The sequence below is a fragment of the Aythya marila genome (genome assembly GCF_965140915.1).
Source record: "Aythya marila genome assembly, chromosome: 3".
NCBI lineage: Eukaryota > Metazoa > Chordata > Aves > Anseriformes > Anatidae > Aythya > Aythya marila.
In genome coordinates this window covers 36,684,384-36,701,439 of record NC_139044.1, presented here as the reverse complement: position 1 = coordinate 36,701,439, position 17,056 = coordinate 36,684,384, and the positions used below count along the sequence as shown (strand labels likewise).

Sequence of the window (17,056 nt, the reverse complement as noted above, 5' to 3'; positions counted from 1 at the left end):
TCTTTTTCCACTATCTGACAGCTGAAAGCCCTGGAACATGTGGAAAATAATATTTTGCACAGGAAATAATGCACATATTCTCATCACCTTGCCTGAAAACTTACCTCCATGACAGTCCCCGATATTCGGTGTCCAAATCTGTGAGATTGTATGAAGCAATTCCCGTTCCAGCCTGGGCATTATATTTCATAAACCCAATGAAATTAAAGCACAATAGAAAGTCACACATTAGTCATTTTATTTACTTTTGAATGCAACCCTTCACAAGCTTTAGAATACATCTGTTTTTTCCCCACCTTCCTCCTGAAAAATGCATCAATACTTTTTGTAATTATTTACAAGCATCATATTGTATATGATGCACAAAATAAATGACGAATCAGTGAAACAAAAGCTTTCTTCTTGTAGGTCTGGGTGAGCTGAATAACTCATTTACATTGCATTACTCAAGAATGATGAAAACATCTCAAACAACCCCATAAAGCTTTCAGGCTAATAAGGAACACTATAAAACTCAGCACAGAAAACAAACATATCTCAGAAAGAAGTACTGTAATGTCTTTATTTGAAAAGTTATGTGCTAAATGGTGAGTTTTATAGTAGTATAAGAGGAAGAAAGAAAGCACCCTCTACGCTTATACTGAAGAAGGGCAATCTGGCAACTACATCCCTCTTTAACAAAACAAGGGAATTCAGAAGCAGAGTGTCTGCCAGCTGTTATGCTTTTGTCTCATGTTAAATCTGGGTACTAGGTAGTACTTTACTATATCACAATACCAGGCAGACTATTTACTGCTATCACAGAATCACAGATTCTGCTACTTCAGATTAAATCATACTAATACTTCATATTAAAACCATGCTAATACATTTTCTCCTCTATATAAGCTTTATTGAGTTAATGGAAGACTGGTGTTCAGAATAACTACGCATGGGCCAAGTCCAGATCGGACAGCAATGCAAAACTGCTGTTTCTATGAAAACAGATTTTATCGTCAGTTTCTACAGACTATACTTAGCAGAATCACCTGCAGGGGCCTGGATATTGTAATATTGCAACTGCAGCTAGATACTAACTATCTTGCTTAGATCAACATTGCATGTTTGCATAGAAATGCTGCTATTTATTTTGGTAACCTCATGCATGTAGGAGTTTTAGCAACATGCCTGTCAGACAGTTGGAAAGGCTTCATGGTTTGTAAGCACAAACTGTGTCTTTGTTGTTAAGGCTCACATTCAGAGATCCTAGAGATTTCAACTGTCTTTCTGCCCAACATTTCCTATGAGCTGGTTGTAAAGCTTCAGTCTTCGGCTGGTAGGAAAAAATTGGGCATAAACATGTATCAGAATTTAGGATGTCTGTATCTTGATACATATTCCTTCCAGCCTGCCAAAGATAATCATCCTCAGCAAGAACTACATCTCAATAAAGAAATTAGCTGTGAGTTAAAAGAGGAAAAATAAACATTCTGAGTATCTCCTGAAATGGATAGTCAGAGGGTTCTCACCCCTGTTCATCCATTAATGATAAAATAAATACACTATTTTCCAATATCCCTTAGTCACATGCTATTCCAGAAAGAACTGAGGGAAAAGGATGGGTTCACTGATCTGTACCTGTTCGTAAAAACTTTGAAACATTGGACCCTAATGTTTGCATTAAGTCCCATTAATTTCAACAACATCTAATCTCTTCTGTCTCCAATTCAGCAAACCTTTTAAATACCTCTTTAAAGGATTTGTCTTTGTTCCAAATCATGTGAATATATGCGGGGGGGGGGGGGGAACACAGAGCAGGAGAACTGACACCTTTCTTGTTATAGCTGCTAGGTCTATTATCATCTGCGAATGATTGGATCTTTACATCTAGGTACAACAATCATTTCAGCTCCACTAGAGAAGGCACATGTTTGTAGTTTTACCAAGAGAACAGTAAAAACACTGTCTTCTTACCGTCAAAGAATCCCCAAGGGCTGCTATAATTTTCACATCAGCTGGCTTTAGGGAATGCACTATAAAAGAAAGAGATGCAGTTGAAACCAGATAGGGAACAGCCATGCATTTTCATGGTTCCATATGTAAAACACGTTGTTGTGCATTCTGATGCTCAGCCACATTGCTTTTGCAATACCCAGGTGGTTAAACAGGAGCTCTCTCCAGCTCATCTTACATGGTTGTAGCAGCAGCACATGCATATTATCCAGCCCCTCAATAGCTAACATTGCTACCAAAAAGACAGAAGAGCGAGGAGAAAATAACAATACATTGTAATCAATGTCCAACACTAAGCTAACAATAAAAAAAAAATGCAGTATTGTATAAACCAGTAACGGCATATTAAAAGCTTTAAGAAGGTAGAGAAGGAGTAAGGAGAAGACAGTATGAAGTTAACTGAAGACCTGAATACTGCTATATCCCAGACTGACATGCATGAAGCTGTGTTTCCGGTTCCCTTCTCTAAGATTTAGGTGGTATCACTTAAAAGCTGTGTCAGCACACGAGTTTGGCTTTTCTTGCAAGATATTTTGAAGTTCTCCACTGTCAGTGAGCTAAGTGAAGCTATTTAGAATGTTACTTCATGTGATGGTTTGGCATTATATCTATTAAGTAGTTGCTGAAAAACATGACATCTTTTCTGAGCAGTATTTTCACAGTCCAGCAATCATTTCAGCAAAAATGAAGAGTCATCCTGAAGGACAGTTGAAAGTAATTCAGCCTCCTACACAAACCGGGTAAGACTACCTGAAGTTGAAGAAGGGGAGGATGGAGATCTGTCCTCACATAGCAGTTGGCTTCCATAATTCTAAAGAGAAGAAGAAGGATGAATAGCATTGGCTAGGAAATACAGTCAGCAGTACCCTGGATATTCCTAGCAGACCAAGTGGATAAACCAGAGCATGTTTAACGTGTAAGTAATAAGACAAGTCTTGGTTGCCCAATTCAATAGTCATATTCAGCGTTGTTTGGATTAGCATCCTGTACTGATAACTGTGATGTCTGAGCATGTATCCTTACAGGTGTTTCTGGATGTATTTTGCCTTACTCAAGGAATACTTTCCTGTTCTTTGCCCTTTAGCCAAAGAGTGATATCACCTGTGGTGCAAAGCATGATTCATGGCTATACAGGAACAAATGCAGCACAGTAACAGAGGGATGCTGATGTTGATACTTACTGGAGTTTGGTTAGGGTATGTGTAATTACTGTTTTTATACGTCCTCAGGAATGGCTCAGCCTGAAAAATAAGACAATCTGAGTCAATGCAAAGCATCAGGAAAATACAGGGAGATTTCTACTCCCCAACTTTTCATTCTTAGACGTCTGCAGGTGATTATTAACTTGATGCAAACAAAGCCCAGGGATTTAAAAAAAAAAAAAAAAAAAAAAAAAAAAAGAGGCATTTTGAATATCCAATAACAGTGTAAACCTAGAGCACTATTTTACAGAGCCAGAATTTACAGAATGCTCTAAGGACCCTGCTCACCGCACCCATGCTGTGCATGGTTAGCAAGAAGCTTGACATCACAGGCACTACCCAGGTTCATGCCAGCCAGAGATAGTTTCACAGGTCTCAGCCAAGCCACCCAGACCAATGCCAGTGTTGCTCTATTTCCCTCACTGAAGGTCTTTCATCCAACATGGATGCTAGGCAGGCAAAACACTCTGCCCTTGTGTTTTGGCTGACTATGATACATGACTGTGAGGAAGTTTACCTCCAGCCCTCCATCTTGGCTCACAGAAACAGTGCTCCAGGCAGTTGGTGATAGCACAAGCAGACTTCCAGCAACCCCCAACACCACCATAAAAATACAGATACGCTTGTAATTTACCTCACTTGGACATTTGAGAGAAATTTCATTTCCTATTTGTTGATTATCTGTCTTCTTCCCTACGGGTTCCAGCTGTGGGAATATAAGATTGGGGGGGGAGGGCAGAGAAGAAAAGCAAATGAGCATCAGAGAGCAGAGGGTAACTGCATTACCAGCTGCTGGAACCACCCCTGCAACACAGCAAGACAAACACTGCTCACTGCACCTTCTCTGGTGATGTCACTCACTGCTGCGTTTCATATTGAAAAGTTTAATCCCTGTATGTACCAAAAGCGGTCTGATGATCAGTGGCAGGTGTGCAGTATCTCCCCAAAGATGTCCAACACTCATAGTTTTAACGTATCCTGAGATTTATTGTTTTGATATGACTGGTTTAACAGTTGAGGTGACTTTTCTCCAAATGAACACTCTTTCCTTTTATAAACATAATTAATGGTGTAAAAGAGAGAGGGCTAGTTACATAGTAGTTCTCTTAGGTGATTTTTTTTTCCTGCTAAGACAAGGATGGAGAGGACAAAGTGCAACAAACCCAACCTTTAACATCTTACCATGTTGTTCCACAAAGCACGTGCAGCCTGGGAATGAGACTTCTGGCTGAAGTGGAAGCAGTCTGGGGCAAAATATGAATTGTCAGGCAACCCCTCCTAGATAACGAGATGGGTGCTGTCACAGAGAGCAGTAAATGTGCAACAAGCTGTGCATTATCCCCTGTGAAAAATCCCATCTGACTTCAAATTAACATAGCTGCAAAGGCCTCTGAGATGAAGAGAATTAAACTGGGCTGGAGAACACTAGTAAGTCAAGACTGTGAAGCCCTTTGAGCCTTTTTAATAAATGATTTCCAAAGTATTAAGGCACACAGACCACTCTGACTCTGGTCACACAGAATACCTGTGCACAGACATTGATCATACTCCTTATTTCCCCAGAGACTCACACATTATAATCTTTCATGGCACAAGGGTTTTTATACTAGAAGTCTTAGCTTTACCAAAGTACTGGAAGGGACTTCGTGATGTGTGGGGGATGTAGGATGAGTGCTCCCTGGTGAATACTTTGAACTGATATCTTCTACACAATTGTCTGTAATTGTAGAGGAGTGGATTTGATGTCTAAAATAGTGCCATCAAGGAGTACATTGCCGTTGCCCATTATCTCCAAGTTATTCCATAAATATTTTCTGCTATTTTAAATGTTACCTTAGCTGATTATAAGAATTATAAGGCCAGAATACTGCTGGTCACATTTACCAGAACAAGTCAGGACAATTCCAAGAAATCAGTGCTGCACTAGGATTTAGTGTAGGGGTTTTGTTTATTTGTTTTACCTGTGTTCTTGGCATGTCGACATGAGTCAGGAATGGCTGCAGAACCACTGTGAAATCTTCCCTAGTGTCGTATCTTCCACTCTCCACTAACTCTTTGGTTCTTTCCTTTAAGAGCACAAAATAAATAAATAAATAAACATGTTGTCGTCTTTCTTTCTTTTACACTCAGCTCACTGGGTCCCTCATTACTGTACATCTCACGCAGGCATTCCCTCTCCTCCGTGCAGAAACCCAGACACGACAGCGATTGCCAGCCTGTGCCAGGTAGAAAATGCAGAGGTCCTTCACAGAGACTCATCCCAGACATTTCTACGGCAAGACAGCCTGTGGATCATTACCTGACTAACACATGCAGGCAACATGCTCAGTAATTAGGTATTCTGTCAAAAAGATGTTCTTCCAGAGCTAGTGAAGTGTTTTCAGTTTGGCTGGCAGCCCGTGCCCAAAGTTCATTCCAAATTTATCACATTCTTTGACTTAATCTTATCTCCAGCAAGATAAGTGATCAAGAAACTGCTGGCACACTGATGCCCTCTACTTTCTATGACTCTTTAACAGATGTTTCCTGATCTGTTTTGTTATTTTAGTGAACCAGAGTTGTAAAGATCTTGAGCTAAGTCACATCTCCCTCACAACTGCTTTGTTGTTGTTGTTAAATCACAACTACAAATATGTCATTAAAACAAGTGCAAACTACCCTCCAACTCCCAATATTCACCCCTCTGTGGTCACTTGATTATGTCTCTTACTACAGACCCTGCTATTGCACTGTTTCTCATTCCCAGTGGAAAGAAAAAAAAAAAAAAGGGCAAAAAAAATCCACACTACTTCTAGGACAGAAGAACAGAAGGATTACACTAAATGTGTAAAAATAAATCAATAAATGCATTAGTCTTACCTGATACCTTTTGTTGAAGTTGACCAACTGCTCGACCTCAGTGGAATTGTCATCATATTTCAGTACACAAGGGCACAAAAGCCTGCAGGATGAGAACAACATGCTGAGACCCGCTCGTCTTTTTCCCTTTCACTAGATGAAAATCTGCAGGGTTAAAAGCTTCTCTGGGGGGGATTTTTCTGACAGACTTTTCAATGGTAGGATTGAACGTCATCCCCGAGTTTCTGCACAGCCCTGATTCTTGACAAGAAACATTATTAGGGATAAAATCATGAACACAGGACAAGAGAGAGAAGGAAGGAGTGGCAGAGAGAAACCATGATGTCCCAGTCCCAGCCCTTGCAGCACCTTTTGCCTTGCTAAAGGGACTTAGGGTCACCTGTAGCAGTAACAACGCAGCAGGAGAGCTGCTTGGAGTGAAGCTACCAGTTGTGGGAAGGGGTGAGGACAGATGCTTTAAACCCAAGTTGCAGCATGTGGAGGGGGGTAAAGCACCAAACCAGATGCCCAGAGGGAAGCTGGATTCTTCATCCTTGGAGAGACTCAAAGCTTGACCCTACACAGCCTGGAGCAACTTTCTCTACCTTTGAAGCTGGCCGGGCTGTGTGCAGGGACTTGAGGCAGATGACCCCCTGATTTCTCTTCCAACTGGAGCTATTTTAAGTTTCTGTGAGCTCATGTTGGCCACCTTTATCCTTCCCTGCACGCAGGTCCTCTAGCACATGATTTTTTTCTTCTGGTGTTCCCCATTTCTGGGCATGCCTCTTTATCATGAAACCAAATGAGAACAAATGACTCCTTTAAAAAAATCCTCTAATTTGTTCATAGTGAAGCATTCCTGAGTAATACTTCCCATAGAACCATGGATACGTATAAAGTATGTGTGTCCCTACCTCCAAACTTGTCTGAATAGAGAGCAACTAATAAAACAATACGATTCGACTTCTGCAGAACATTTATATGAGAAGTAGAACAAGCCTAAATTGTATTTCAGAAATATTTTAGTAACATAAGCAAAGCAAACTTATTGGACATGTAGTCTCTTTTTCAGTTATTCGTGGCTCTCAGGAAAGAGAAGCTTTCAAAGTCAAAAGTCTCCTTTTGTTTTTTCTTCAAATGGGTAACGTGGCATTTGGTATTCTACACAGGGTCTTCTTAGTTCCCTGTAAACCTGGCTTGCTGTCAGCCAGCTATTAAATTCAGCATGGCGCTTGAAATGATGGGATAAGGTTATAAGTACCCTGAGATAATCTAATCTTAAGAGCTCCACTAACTATCCTTGCCCAATGATTAGGATATCGAGATCTACGCACTCTACCCCATAACCTTTGTTAAAAAGAAACTGTGACTGGATGCAGAAGCACCTGTGCTCTAAATTTAAAAACCTTTTTTTTTTTTTTTTTTTTTTTAAACTGATTTCACCATGGAGTCCTTAAATCATGCCAAGGGGGGTGCAAGTATGTTTCTCCTTGTTTTGACACCTGAAAGAAGGTGGTTTTACCAGCCGTATCAAGCAGCTACATATTCCCTTGTGAAGGATGGGGTCCAGGAGGATGAATTCGAAGCAGATGTTTTAGTGAAGCAGCTAGGTACAGGAGGCCCTGTAGTCCTCCTGTGGTTCTGCCCCCCAGGCTAGCTCTTGCACTCCCTGCTGCCTGATAGCTGGCACAAACTCCTTGACACAAGCAGCAAGAGGAGCAATGGCTGCCTGCACTCACAGGACAAAGCTGTTCTGCATGTCTGTCTGGAAAAGCAGCCATTTCTTGCTTTTCTGACATCAAGCAAGCCCTGCCAGGAACAAGCCTAGGGGAACATGCCAGACCCTGCCTGAGTCACCACAAGGTCACTACGGCCCAGACCTGCCACTGCAATGACAGATTGACACTGACCTGGGAGGATTATTCATCCAAAAAGCAACAGGTGGTGTGACTAAACAACCCAGACACCTGCTTTAGAGACTAATCAGCAGAGAAACTAGTAACCAGCAACGAGATTACAGAGATCAGAAACTACAGAAGCAAGAAGAGAGTTTTAAGATTGTATAGAGGTAATTCTGCAGATAAAACTAGATTAATGTAAGCAACTTAAACAAACAACATACTATCCTACTCTTTTTTTTCTGTATTTTCCCCACAGACTGCACAGCTGAGTTTTCTGCTCAGGCTTGAACTCCCTTGCAGCATAAACCATTAAAATGGCAGCTCCATAAAAAGTGGATACAGTGGGGCTCAAATGCAAACAGTGAAAGGTGGAGGTATTCCTAAATGCCGGGTTGAAATTAATGTCTAGGTACATGTGCATATACAGACAAAATAGTAGAACATTTTTCCCTTTAAGAAAGTTTCCCACGGTGACCTTCCAGCCCTCTGTGAGCAACAGTGAGAGCTGTAAAATAAATCATCTTCAAACCTCATAAGAATCCTTGGGCAGCTGACATTTTTCTCTGCGTACAACTCGCGCAGGCTTGTTATGGAAAGCACTGTCACCAGGTTCACAAACGTCCGTGGAACCTGCCGAGAGAATAAGCAAACCCATAGCCGACGTCTGGAGCAGAGTGCCACCTCTGCCCTTACACAGCCACAGCAGACCTCGGCTGGCAGCCTGCATTATTTATAACAGAGGTGTGCAAAGTTCCTTCTCAATAATTAATCCCCTCATGGACAATACCAAATTACAGCCCCTACCTGCATTGTCTATTTTTATTTTAAATACTGACGCCTGGTCACTCGAGAATGATGATTTTGAAAAGGTCTAAACAAGTTGTGACAGATTTCAGTGTGGCTCAGAGAGCTGCTAACTCTGACTAGTCTCACCATCAACCTCACCCTCATCTGCAGCATCAGAACCTCTTTTCATGACCACAGGTATATTTATTTGCAAAATAATCATAGAATCACAGATTATGATTATAACGTATGAGCAAAGCACTTTCGACTCATTTAATATTATGTTTGTTCAGATTCGTTATACTTTTTATATTATCTGCAGCGTATCAGCTAGAACTCAGCACATCCTTATTCATTCTGTAAAATATTTCTCCGGCCCTCTCTGGCTCTCACAAGGATTTTATTTTATTTATTTTTTGTTTTGTTTTTATATATATGCAACAATTTCTGTGCAAGGAACTAAGTTCTCAATCAATAACCAGGGAATACATTACAAACAGGTCACAATCCCCACTCCCACATACTCGAAGAGTTTGTTTTACCTCTCTGTGAAGCATGTCCAAAGCTGTTTGAATATTATAGGTGTAGTTTTCAGGAGAATAGCGTATCTGTTGAAATAAGAGGGTTAAATTTCATTGTCAATCGGTTTACTCAGGCAGATTCAACTGATTGTCTGGAGTCTCTCACAGCAGTGATCACATTTCTAATTCTTGGGTCAAGAGTAACAGAGTCTTATGTAGAACTACTCTGTCTCTGCTTTTCTCCTTTCCTGTCACAGCTGCCTTACTCCCAAGAAAACATCTTGCAGCCACAGAATAGCAGTGAGGGAGATTCAAATTCAGGGGGCATTATCAGTCATTACAGCATCCTCCACCCCATGCTGGTTTAGGCCACTCTTAAAAACATGGCCAACACCTCATTAATGGGGACCATCATTGGAAGAGATCATTTTTTTGTAAAAGGAATATTATTTCTGCTGTATGGAATATTAGCAACATGCGTCACGTGTACTGCTTACCTCCTACAAATAATAACTGGCACTGCTGTGTACTACACAGTAAAATGTACCAGAGAAACTTTGTAGTTCTCTAGGAATTAAAACACTTTACATACTTGCTTCTTAGCATCAGTCTCACTGTTCAGTTTGAGTGGTTTGACTCATCTAATTCAACTGTCTCCATCTGACTTCTACTTCTTCACTCGTGGAACTATTCCAGAGTCAGATAAACTTCCTCATTAGAAACATTTATTTCTTTCTCATTTTAAGCCTTAATCCTCCTTGATTTTATTTCAAGCAGAAGTTCCCTGTGAGCCCCACTGGCCTCCTCTACAAAACTGGACAGCTCAGCTCCCTTATTCAGTCTCTAAGTCAAAGTTCACCACAAGCATTATGGTTGGCACAATCTGTGGCTATGCAACATACATGAAGAATCATCCTGATCTTCAGATACTGACCTATCTTCCAGCCACCCACCCTTGTGTGCAAACACCACTTTGTTTCTGGGTCAGGAGCAGAAAGTAATAACGGGTAAATTGCCCTTTCACTGTTTTATAACCATTTTATTGTGCTTCTTTGTTGTTTTTCTGATCTGAAATTAATAGATAAGACAATAACATTTCATCACTATCTGAGAAGTCTGCCAGTCTTTCACCTCCTCTATAATCATATAGATCAAAGGTTACATATAGTATGCGTATATATCTTATACTGTGTTGTACTATATATAATTGCATCAGCACAAGCTGTGGGTAAAACCATTCCCATGGCACTGAAGCTGGTAAGAGAGCACTAAGTGAGATGCTTGTATGACTGTGCACAAGGCAAAGGAAAAAGGAAAAACCTTGACCGTATCTTTTATCTACGGGTGGTAAAGTGATTAGACAGCAGAAAGTTATCTTACTTGACAGCAAAAGAAAGCAGCCACAATTATGTAACTTACAGGTGTTCTAGAGCTATCTCTATTTTCATCATAACATTAGGGTGAACAATCTAAAGGTCTCAACACAGCTAATTAGCAGAGCTGCAGAAATGAGACCTGCCTTATTCATTCTCAGGTGCTTACCCCACTGAGTGCCCTCTCACCCAGTGCAGCGCACACAGACCCAATGCCCAGGCTGGCCAAGATCGCACTGCAGGCAGTGAGTGACTTACTGGATCCTCGCAGAATTTGCATAGGTCATTTCCTCCTATGAAGAGTGTTACAAGCTTCCAGTCAGTCTGCAAATTTATTCTCTATGCACAAAAAAAGACCGAATGAAAGTTACGAGGAAAAAAACATAATAATAAAGGCTGAGCAACAGAATAAACACAAATTTAACATTTCTCAGGAGACCTCAGGGGACTTGTACTTCTCTGTTGCTTCACAACAAAATGAATTTGTAGTCATGGCTTGATGTACAAACTACTATGATCTAAATAAGGTTTATAATATCAGTAATACTATCCAAAATTACTGGCTTCTGAAAAATAGTGCTTAAAAAATTCCACCTATATACTTTTTACCTTTTTTTTTTTTTTTTTTAGTAATATCTTGTGTACGCACCGACTGACTCCTCCTGCAGCTCTGGGAATACGTCTTCATTGCAAAAATGATAGTATGTGTTTTACTGTGTCATAAATAATGCAGTTATACTGCTGGAAAACCCTGAAGGGCAACATATTTCAGTCTTGCTGTGAGAGAAACTACATAGAATAGACGGGCATTATTGACTATTTAGCAACACTGGTTAAAAAAAAAAAAAAAAGTATTTATTCTCTGAAAGCATTTTGCAAAGCAATAACCAATGCAAGGTAATTATGCTACAGTAAGCATACACCTTCTTAGCTTTGAGGAAGGGTTTAGATATTATTAGTACCATGTAGCTGATGTTGTTCTTGATACCTTGCCACTTTTCAGTGCAAAACACCACTAAGAAAAGCAACAATAGTACATCAGCCTCAAGTGGTTTTAAAAGTGCCTATCTTCAAAGGCAGAAGGCAACATCTCCCAGCTGATAAACACACTGTTCAGTAGTTTGGTCTCAAAATGTACTTATCCAAATTAAAAGAATGAGGGGAATAATTTCCTCCTGAGCTATACAGTTGTTTTAAAAAGAGAAAAAAAAAAAAAAAAAAAGAGCTCTTAAATCAAAGATGTGTTATCACTAACGTGAACATTCTTTCTAGTTAATTCATTAAATAAAAGTTTTTTTTTCATTCATTTCTTTTGTGTGATGTTTCTAAGCCAATAAATATGACAGAGTACTGCTTAGAGGCCTCAACAAATACTGGTTTGAATGAAAACTATCCAAACACTTCATTGTTAGCTGCTACCCCTTTTAATCTCATTTCAGATATAGCCTGAGTGAATTGTTGTTTACAAGTGCACAAAAAGGAAGGTATATGTAAATATTTTTACCAATATGTATTCACCAGAATATTTATACTAGACAAGTACACACAGTTATCTTGAAGGCTTGTTGGCTGCTTTCCAAATGCACAATTGGAAAACCAAAATAATATCACGTAACCTAGGTCACTGATTGCATAGCAAATTTGTCAAAATACTAATAGCAAACATTCAAAGCAGTAGTTATGTGAAAAATATGCAAGTAATCCTCAGCCTAATACGTGTCTTATAGACCATTAATCAAATAATTTCTAACAACAAATGTGGTAAGGCAAAAGTCAGCTGGTTACCAACTCAGAAAAGGGACTAAATAGTTTTTAAAGGAAAATAAGTCTTTCCACATGTTCACTCCATATGATTTGCCATTTGTAGAGGTTGCCCTCAACATCCAGCATGTATCTTCTTGGCTGGCAAAAATGTGTTCTTACAAGATAATTAATAGCATCATGGCAAAATCCTATCAGAGAAAAAGTTCTGTCATATTGCAGGGTGTTGTAGGTTCAAGGGGAGGCAACTACACTGAAATTACCAGCCACTTGTGGTAGAAATGATAGGGAGATTACAATTATCTGGGTTCGATAGCTTTATCCTAGCTAAAACCAGGATAGGTTTCTCATTAACTTTCTTCCTAGTAGCTGGTGTGGCGCTGTGTTTAATATATTTAGAATGAGAATAAAGCTGATACTACACAGAGTCGAGGACTTTTCTGCTCCTCGTGCTGCCCTGCCAGCCGGCAGGCTGGGGGTGCACCAGGAGCTGGGAGGGGACACAGCCAGGACAGCTGGCCCCAGCCAACCAAAGGGATGTCCCACACCACGTGGAGTTGTGCTCAGAGATAAGACCTGGGGGAGTTAGTTGGCTGGGGGGGACTGTAATTTTTCACAGCCTGGCTGGTCATGAGTCAGTGGGTGGTGAGAATCGCATTGTGCACTCACTTTGTTTATTCTTCTTGTTGTAGTGTTTTCTGCTCTCCCCTCCCCCTTTTTCTTAGCCCCTTCTAATTAAGCTATCCTTATCTCAACCCACAAGTTATTGCACTTTTAATTCCCCAGTCCCACCACAAATGGGGGCAGTGAGCAAACAGCTGCGTGGTGTCAGGCCACCTGCAGGGTTAAACCACAGCAGTCCTAACACGTGCTGGTACAAATTCAGTTAAGACAAAACTATAGCTGATTTTGTACTGACTCACACTTGGCACCAAGGAATGCTACTCTGTACACTGTTGTACACATAGCTTTATGTCTGGCGTCTGCTGTTGGTCTGTTGTGCTGTTAGAAACAAATGATGCCACATAATTTAATTCTTCTAAAGATATCAATGACGTGTTAAACTCACAGTATCATTCTTCATTCGATCCACCAGTCTTCTAACCTGTGCAGGAACATCCCTAAAAATTAATAAGAAAATTAATTCTGTATAGATATCAAGGTAAGGAGGAAAGTCAATGAATTGACATCCCTAACTAAAAAAAGGAAAAAACTGGGAAACTCCTTTTTTTATTATATGCAGGATGAGAGGTATGATTACTCAAAAAGGCTATATTTTGAGACAGTGATGTGGAAAAAAAAAAAGTGAGAAAACAGCATACAAGAGGCACTTGACCTCTTTGCAAATGCTGCATAGTTACACTTTTATAAACTGTATAGAAAATAACTGCAGTACCTCAAAACAAATGCACTGTGCTCCTTCCCAGCATCAGACAGATGCTATTAATACACACATCACTGAAGTATCCATGCGTGTGTCGATGTTATTACATGGCCTCAAGCCACTGATGCATGTTTTATAAGAAGCGTTCCCAAGTGGAAAAAAAAATTATATGAATTTCACTGAAGACTGAGCATAGTGGTCTCTAGTTAATTCCCAGCTCTGCCACAGACTACTCATAAGCAATCCATAATTTTCTTTTGGTTTCTCTACATGAAACTGTGGTCCTACCAACAAGAGGGTTTGAATATACCTCTTATAAAATGGGAATATTCACAACAGGGATATGAAGCTTTCTGATTGGTGCCTGTAAAGTGCTTTGGGCTTCTTGGTTGAAAATATTTCAGAAGCTTTGCCTTTGCTGATGATTTACTTGATGGAGATAAGAAAAACTTTAAAGCCTCCATCACATTTCTCAGCCTTCCTACTAGTGATGGGCTCAAGAATTACATTTGGGTTTGCCAATCAGTTTTATCTGCACTCTTGTCAAACTCCATAGTTTGCACCTTTTATTTATTTATTTTTTTAAGTTAAAAGTGAGTTTTATTTTCTGTTAAAAATAAGAGTTTTCCTCTTACTCTGACTTATCCCCTGCCACTGCTTGGTTGAGCGCAGCATTTTCCGTAGTCTCCCTTCCAGTGCCAGTAGAATAACCAATCAGGGATGGGTTGAACTCACGAAGAATATCTGCAGAAAAAGAAAGCACCCTGAAATGTTGCTTACTTAGCAGGTAACAAGTGGGGTTATAAAGATTAGATCTTAGTAAAAGAGCATTTAAATACTTTAAGAGATACCTACCAAAAAACCTCAAAGCATAGTAAATGCGTAAATATAACCTTGCCTTCAGATTTCTGAATTTCAAGCATTCAGATATCATAGAATCATGGAGTGGTTTGGGTTGGAAGGGACTTTAAAGACCATCTAATTCCAACCCCCTGCCATGGGCAGAGACACCTCCCACCAGACCAGGTTGCCCAAAGCCCCACCCAGCCTGGCCTTGAACACCTCCATGCATCATGACCTAATACGATCACATGGGCTAGCTATACATTTTTGTTGTGTAACCGAGTCTGAGTATGCTCAGGCAGGAGCCATTACATTAACTAGAGGTGGGTAGGAATCAAATCCTTTAGCCTGATCTCCCTGGATGCGTTAACCCTAAAGACCTAGATCCCGCTGCAGATCGTGGATTGCAAAGCAGCCTTACAGACTGTTTGATTCATCTATTCCCAATACATTTTAGACAGAATTATAATCAACAGAATACAGAAACAACTGAACCCCTGGGAATTACAAAATACACGGTTAAGTCATGCACAACAAATTACAGTCTGGCTGTTACACAACTTCTGCTCAGCGCTGGACATTGAATACAAAGTGATCCATTCTGCCATGTTACAAATTGTAAAGTCTGTCTTCACCGCTTTTCCTTTTTATTTTAACATGTGCTTTAATAAACAACTCTAGATATTTATCAGGTTTACAGAAAAAAAGCACTTACTTGCTAGTGTTGTGACCGTGCTTATGTTTTCATTTCCTCCAACACTGTAAAAAAAAAAAAAAAAAAAAAAGAAAAAAATGTTCCAAAATATGATGGACTTCTTAAGGTAGTGGACTAAGTAGGAGAGCTCCCCCTTATGAGTTTTCTATAGATGTACACAGCACGTTCTCTGGTGGTTGTTTGTATTAAGTCAAAGCAAGCTCTTTGTGTGCATACCAAAAGGGTTGCAAATTAGAGACTGCCATAATCATAATTATATTAATATCCCCGTACACTAACTGCCCTTTCAGTCTTCGCATCTTGTGGCATATGTTAAAACATTGCTGACAGAAATAAGAATTTTAAAAAGCTACCACTTAGCTATTGTTGTCCCTATTAAAATATTTATTACTTCCATTTCTACTTAACAAACCCTTTGTATCCATAAAAACAAGTTCTAGAAGTAGATATTTCAGAGAGATAAATACACTCAATACTTTTCCTACCTCCCAACTCCCCAACCCAATCTCACTTGCTGGAAGAGTACTGCTAGAGCAGTAAAAATCACCATCTTCTGTACTCTTTAGCCTTCCTTATACTATAGGGGAAGCTTGTACTCTTTTTCCAAAAACATCAGTAGAATATTATTGATCAAAATCTTAAAAGTTGTACTTACAACTCATCTCTAGTACTCCTTTAATTTGGAACAGAATATTTTGAGGTGTTCTAGTACCTCTTCAAACCTCTATAGAGCTGCAGTTTCTCAAACGAGTAAGAAACAATGAGCAGAAAATCAGCCTGACAGGCTTGGTGTTAAGTCTTATGCTTGCAAATTAGTAAGTGAACATGATTACCTTTCTTCAGAATAGCTTTTGGACCTGTCTATTAAAGTGCTGCATACATATTAAAGTAATATGTAAGATTCTGGACTAATGATAAGCTGTTCTGAGTGATGTAAGCAATATTGGGAAAGGGTCAAGGAAATAGAGACTATGCATGAAATAGAAGCAGGAAAAAGATCACATTCTGCCTTTTTGTAGACCATTGATTTTAACCGAGACAAACAGGTCACATGGGCTGTAATGGGGAAGAGCAGACAAACAGTAGAAATAGCAGGGACAAACACAGAATGCCTAAGTGGTGCAATGAGCTCCAGAAGCCCTCTTTGCAATTGTTGCAATGATGAGAGGAGAAAGGGGCCATCTTGATGAGGACCCCATTTCATCTATGTATACAGGCTTATGCCAGCCAGACTATGTCGTACTCTAGGTAGCTACTAGTTTGAATATTGTATTTAACATGAATAAAAACACAACCATCTGTCTCCATGTAAAACTGTAGTCAAATTTGCTCTTCACTAGTCTCCATTGGTTACCTAAAATCAAGTATACATACCAAAACTTTAAGAAAAGGGGTTCTCTCCCATTGATGGGAATTCTTGGGACTCACCTCCAAGAAAGACCTCGGTACTGAGTCAGGACATCCAGAACATCATGGGGATTGGATGCTGCCCCATTACCTGCCTAGAAGCAGAGAAGTGGAGTTCACCTTTAGAAAATAAGAAATGCTACAGTAACTAGTTCTTTGACTGATCCTAGTGAAAGTAATTAAAGAGGATGTTAATGAGTCAAGCTACATCATCTTTCCAAAATATAACAGATCTTTGTTCTCAAGAGAATCAAGGGCTGAGGGCATTTCAACTCTGCTCCAGTGAATTACCCTCCTCTATCAAATTTTTGATTAGAAGAAGTGAGGCAAAGT

General features: G+C 39.8%; 1 protein-coding gene across 1 annotated transcript in view; it reads right to left on the bottom strand.

The window, feature by feature from the left end:
• PLB1 (phospholipase B1) overlaps positions 1 to 17,056 on the bottom strand; it is a gene marked incomplete at its 5' end in the record, with an annotated part of 73,866 nt that overhangs the window by 37,032 nt on the left and 19,778 nt on the right. Inside the window, 15 exons of the mRNA XM_082758175.1 lie at positions 105 to 172; positions 1,954 to 2,012; positions 2,743 to 2,803; positions 3,174 to 3,233; positions 3,829 to 3,900; positions 4,377 to 4,472; positions 5,156 to 5,260; positions 6,054 to 6,135; positions 8,463 to 8,563; positions 9,262 to 9,327; positions 10,872 to 10,952; positions 13,444 to 13,495; positions 14,394 to 14,502; positions 15,317 to 15,360; positions 16,745 to 16,818. Of these exons, the coding sequence (XP_082614301.1) occupies positions 105 to 172; positions 1,954 to 2,012; positions 2,743 to 2,803; positions 3,174 to 3,233; positions 3,829 to 3,900; positions 4,377 to 4,472; positions 5,156 to 5,260; positions 6,054 to 6,135; positions 8,463 to 8,563; positions 9,262 to 9,327; positions 10,872 to 10,952; positions 13,444 to 13,495; positions 14,394 to 14,502; positions 15,317 to 15,360; positions 16,745 to 16,818 (1,130 nt within the window). The remainder of the gene's footprint in view (positions 1 to 104; positions 173 to 1,953; positions 2,013 to 2,742; positions 2,804 to 3,173; positions 3,234 to 3,828; positions 3,901 to 4,376; positions 4,473 to 5,155; positions 5,261 to 6,053; positions 6,136 to 8,462; positions 8,564 to 9,261; positions 9,328 to 10,871; positions 10,953 to 13,443; positions 13,496 to 14,393; positions 14,503 to 15,316; positions 15,361 to 16,744; positions 16,819 to 17,056) is intronic.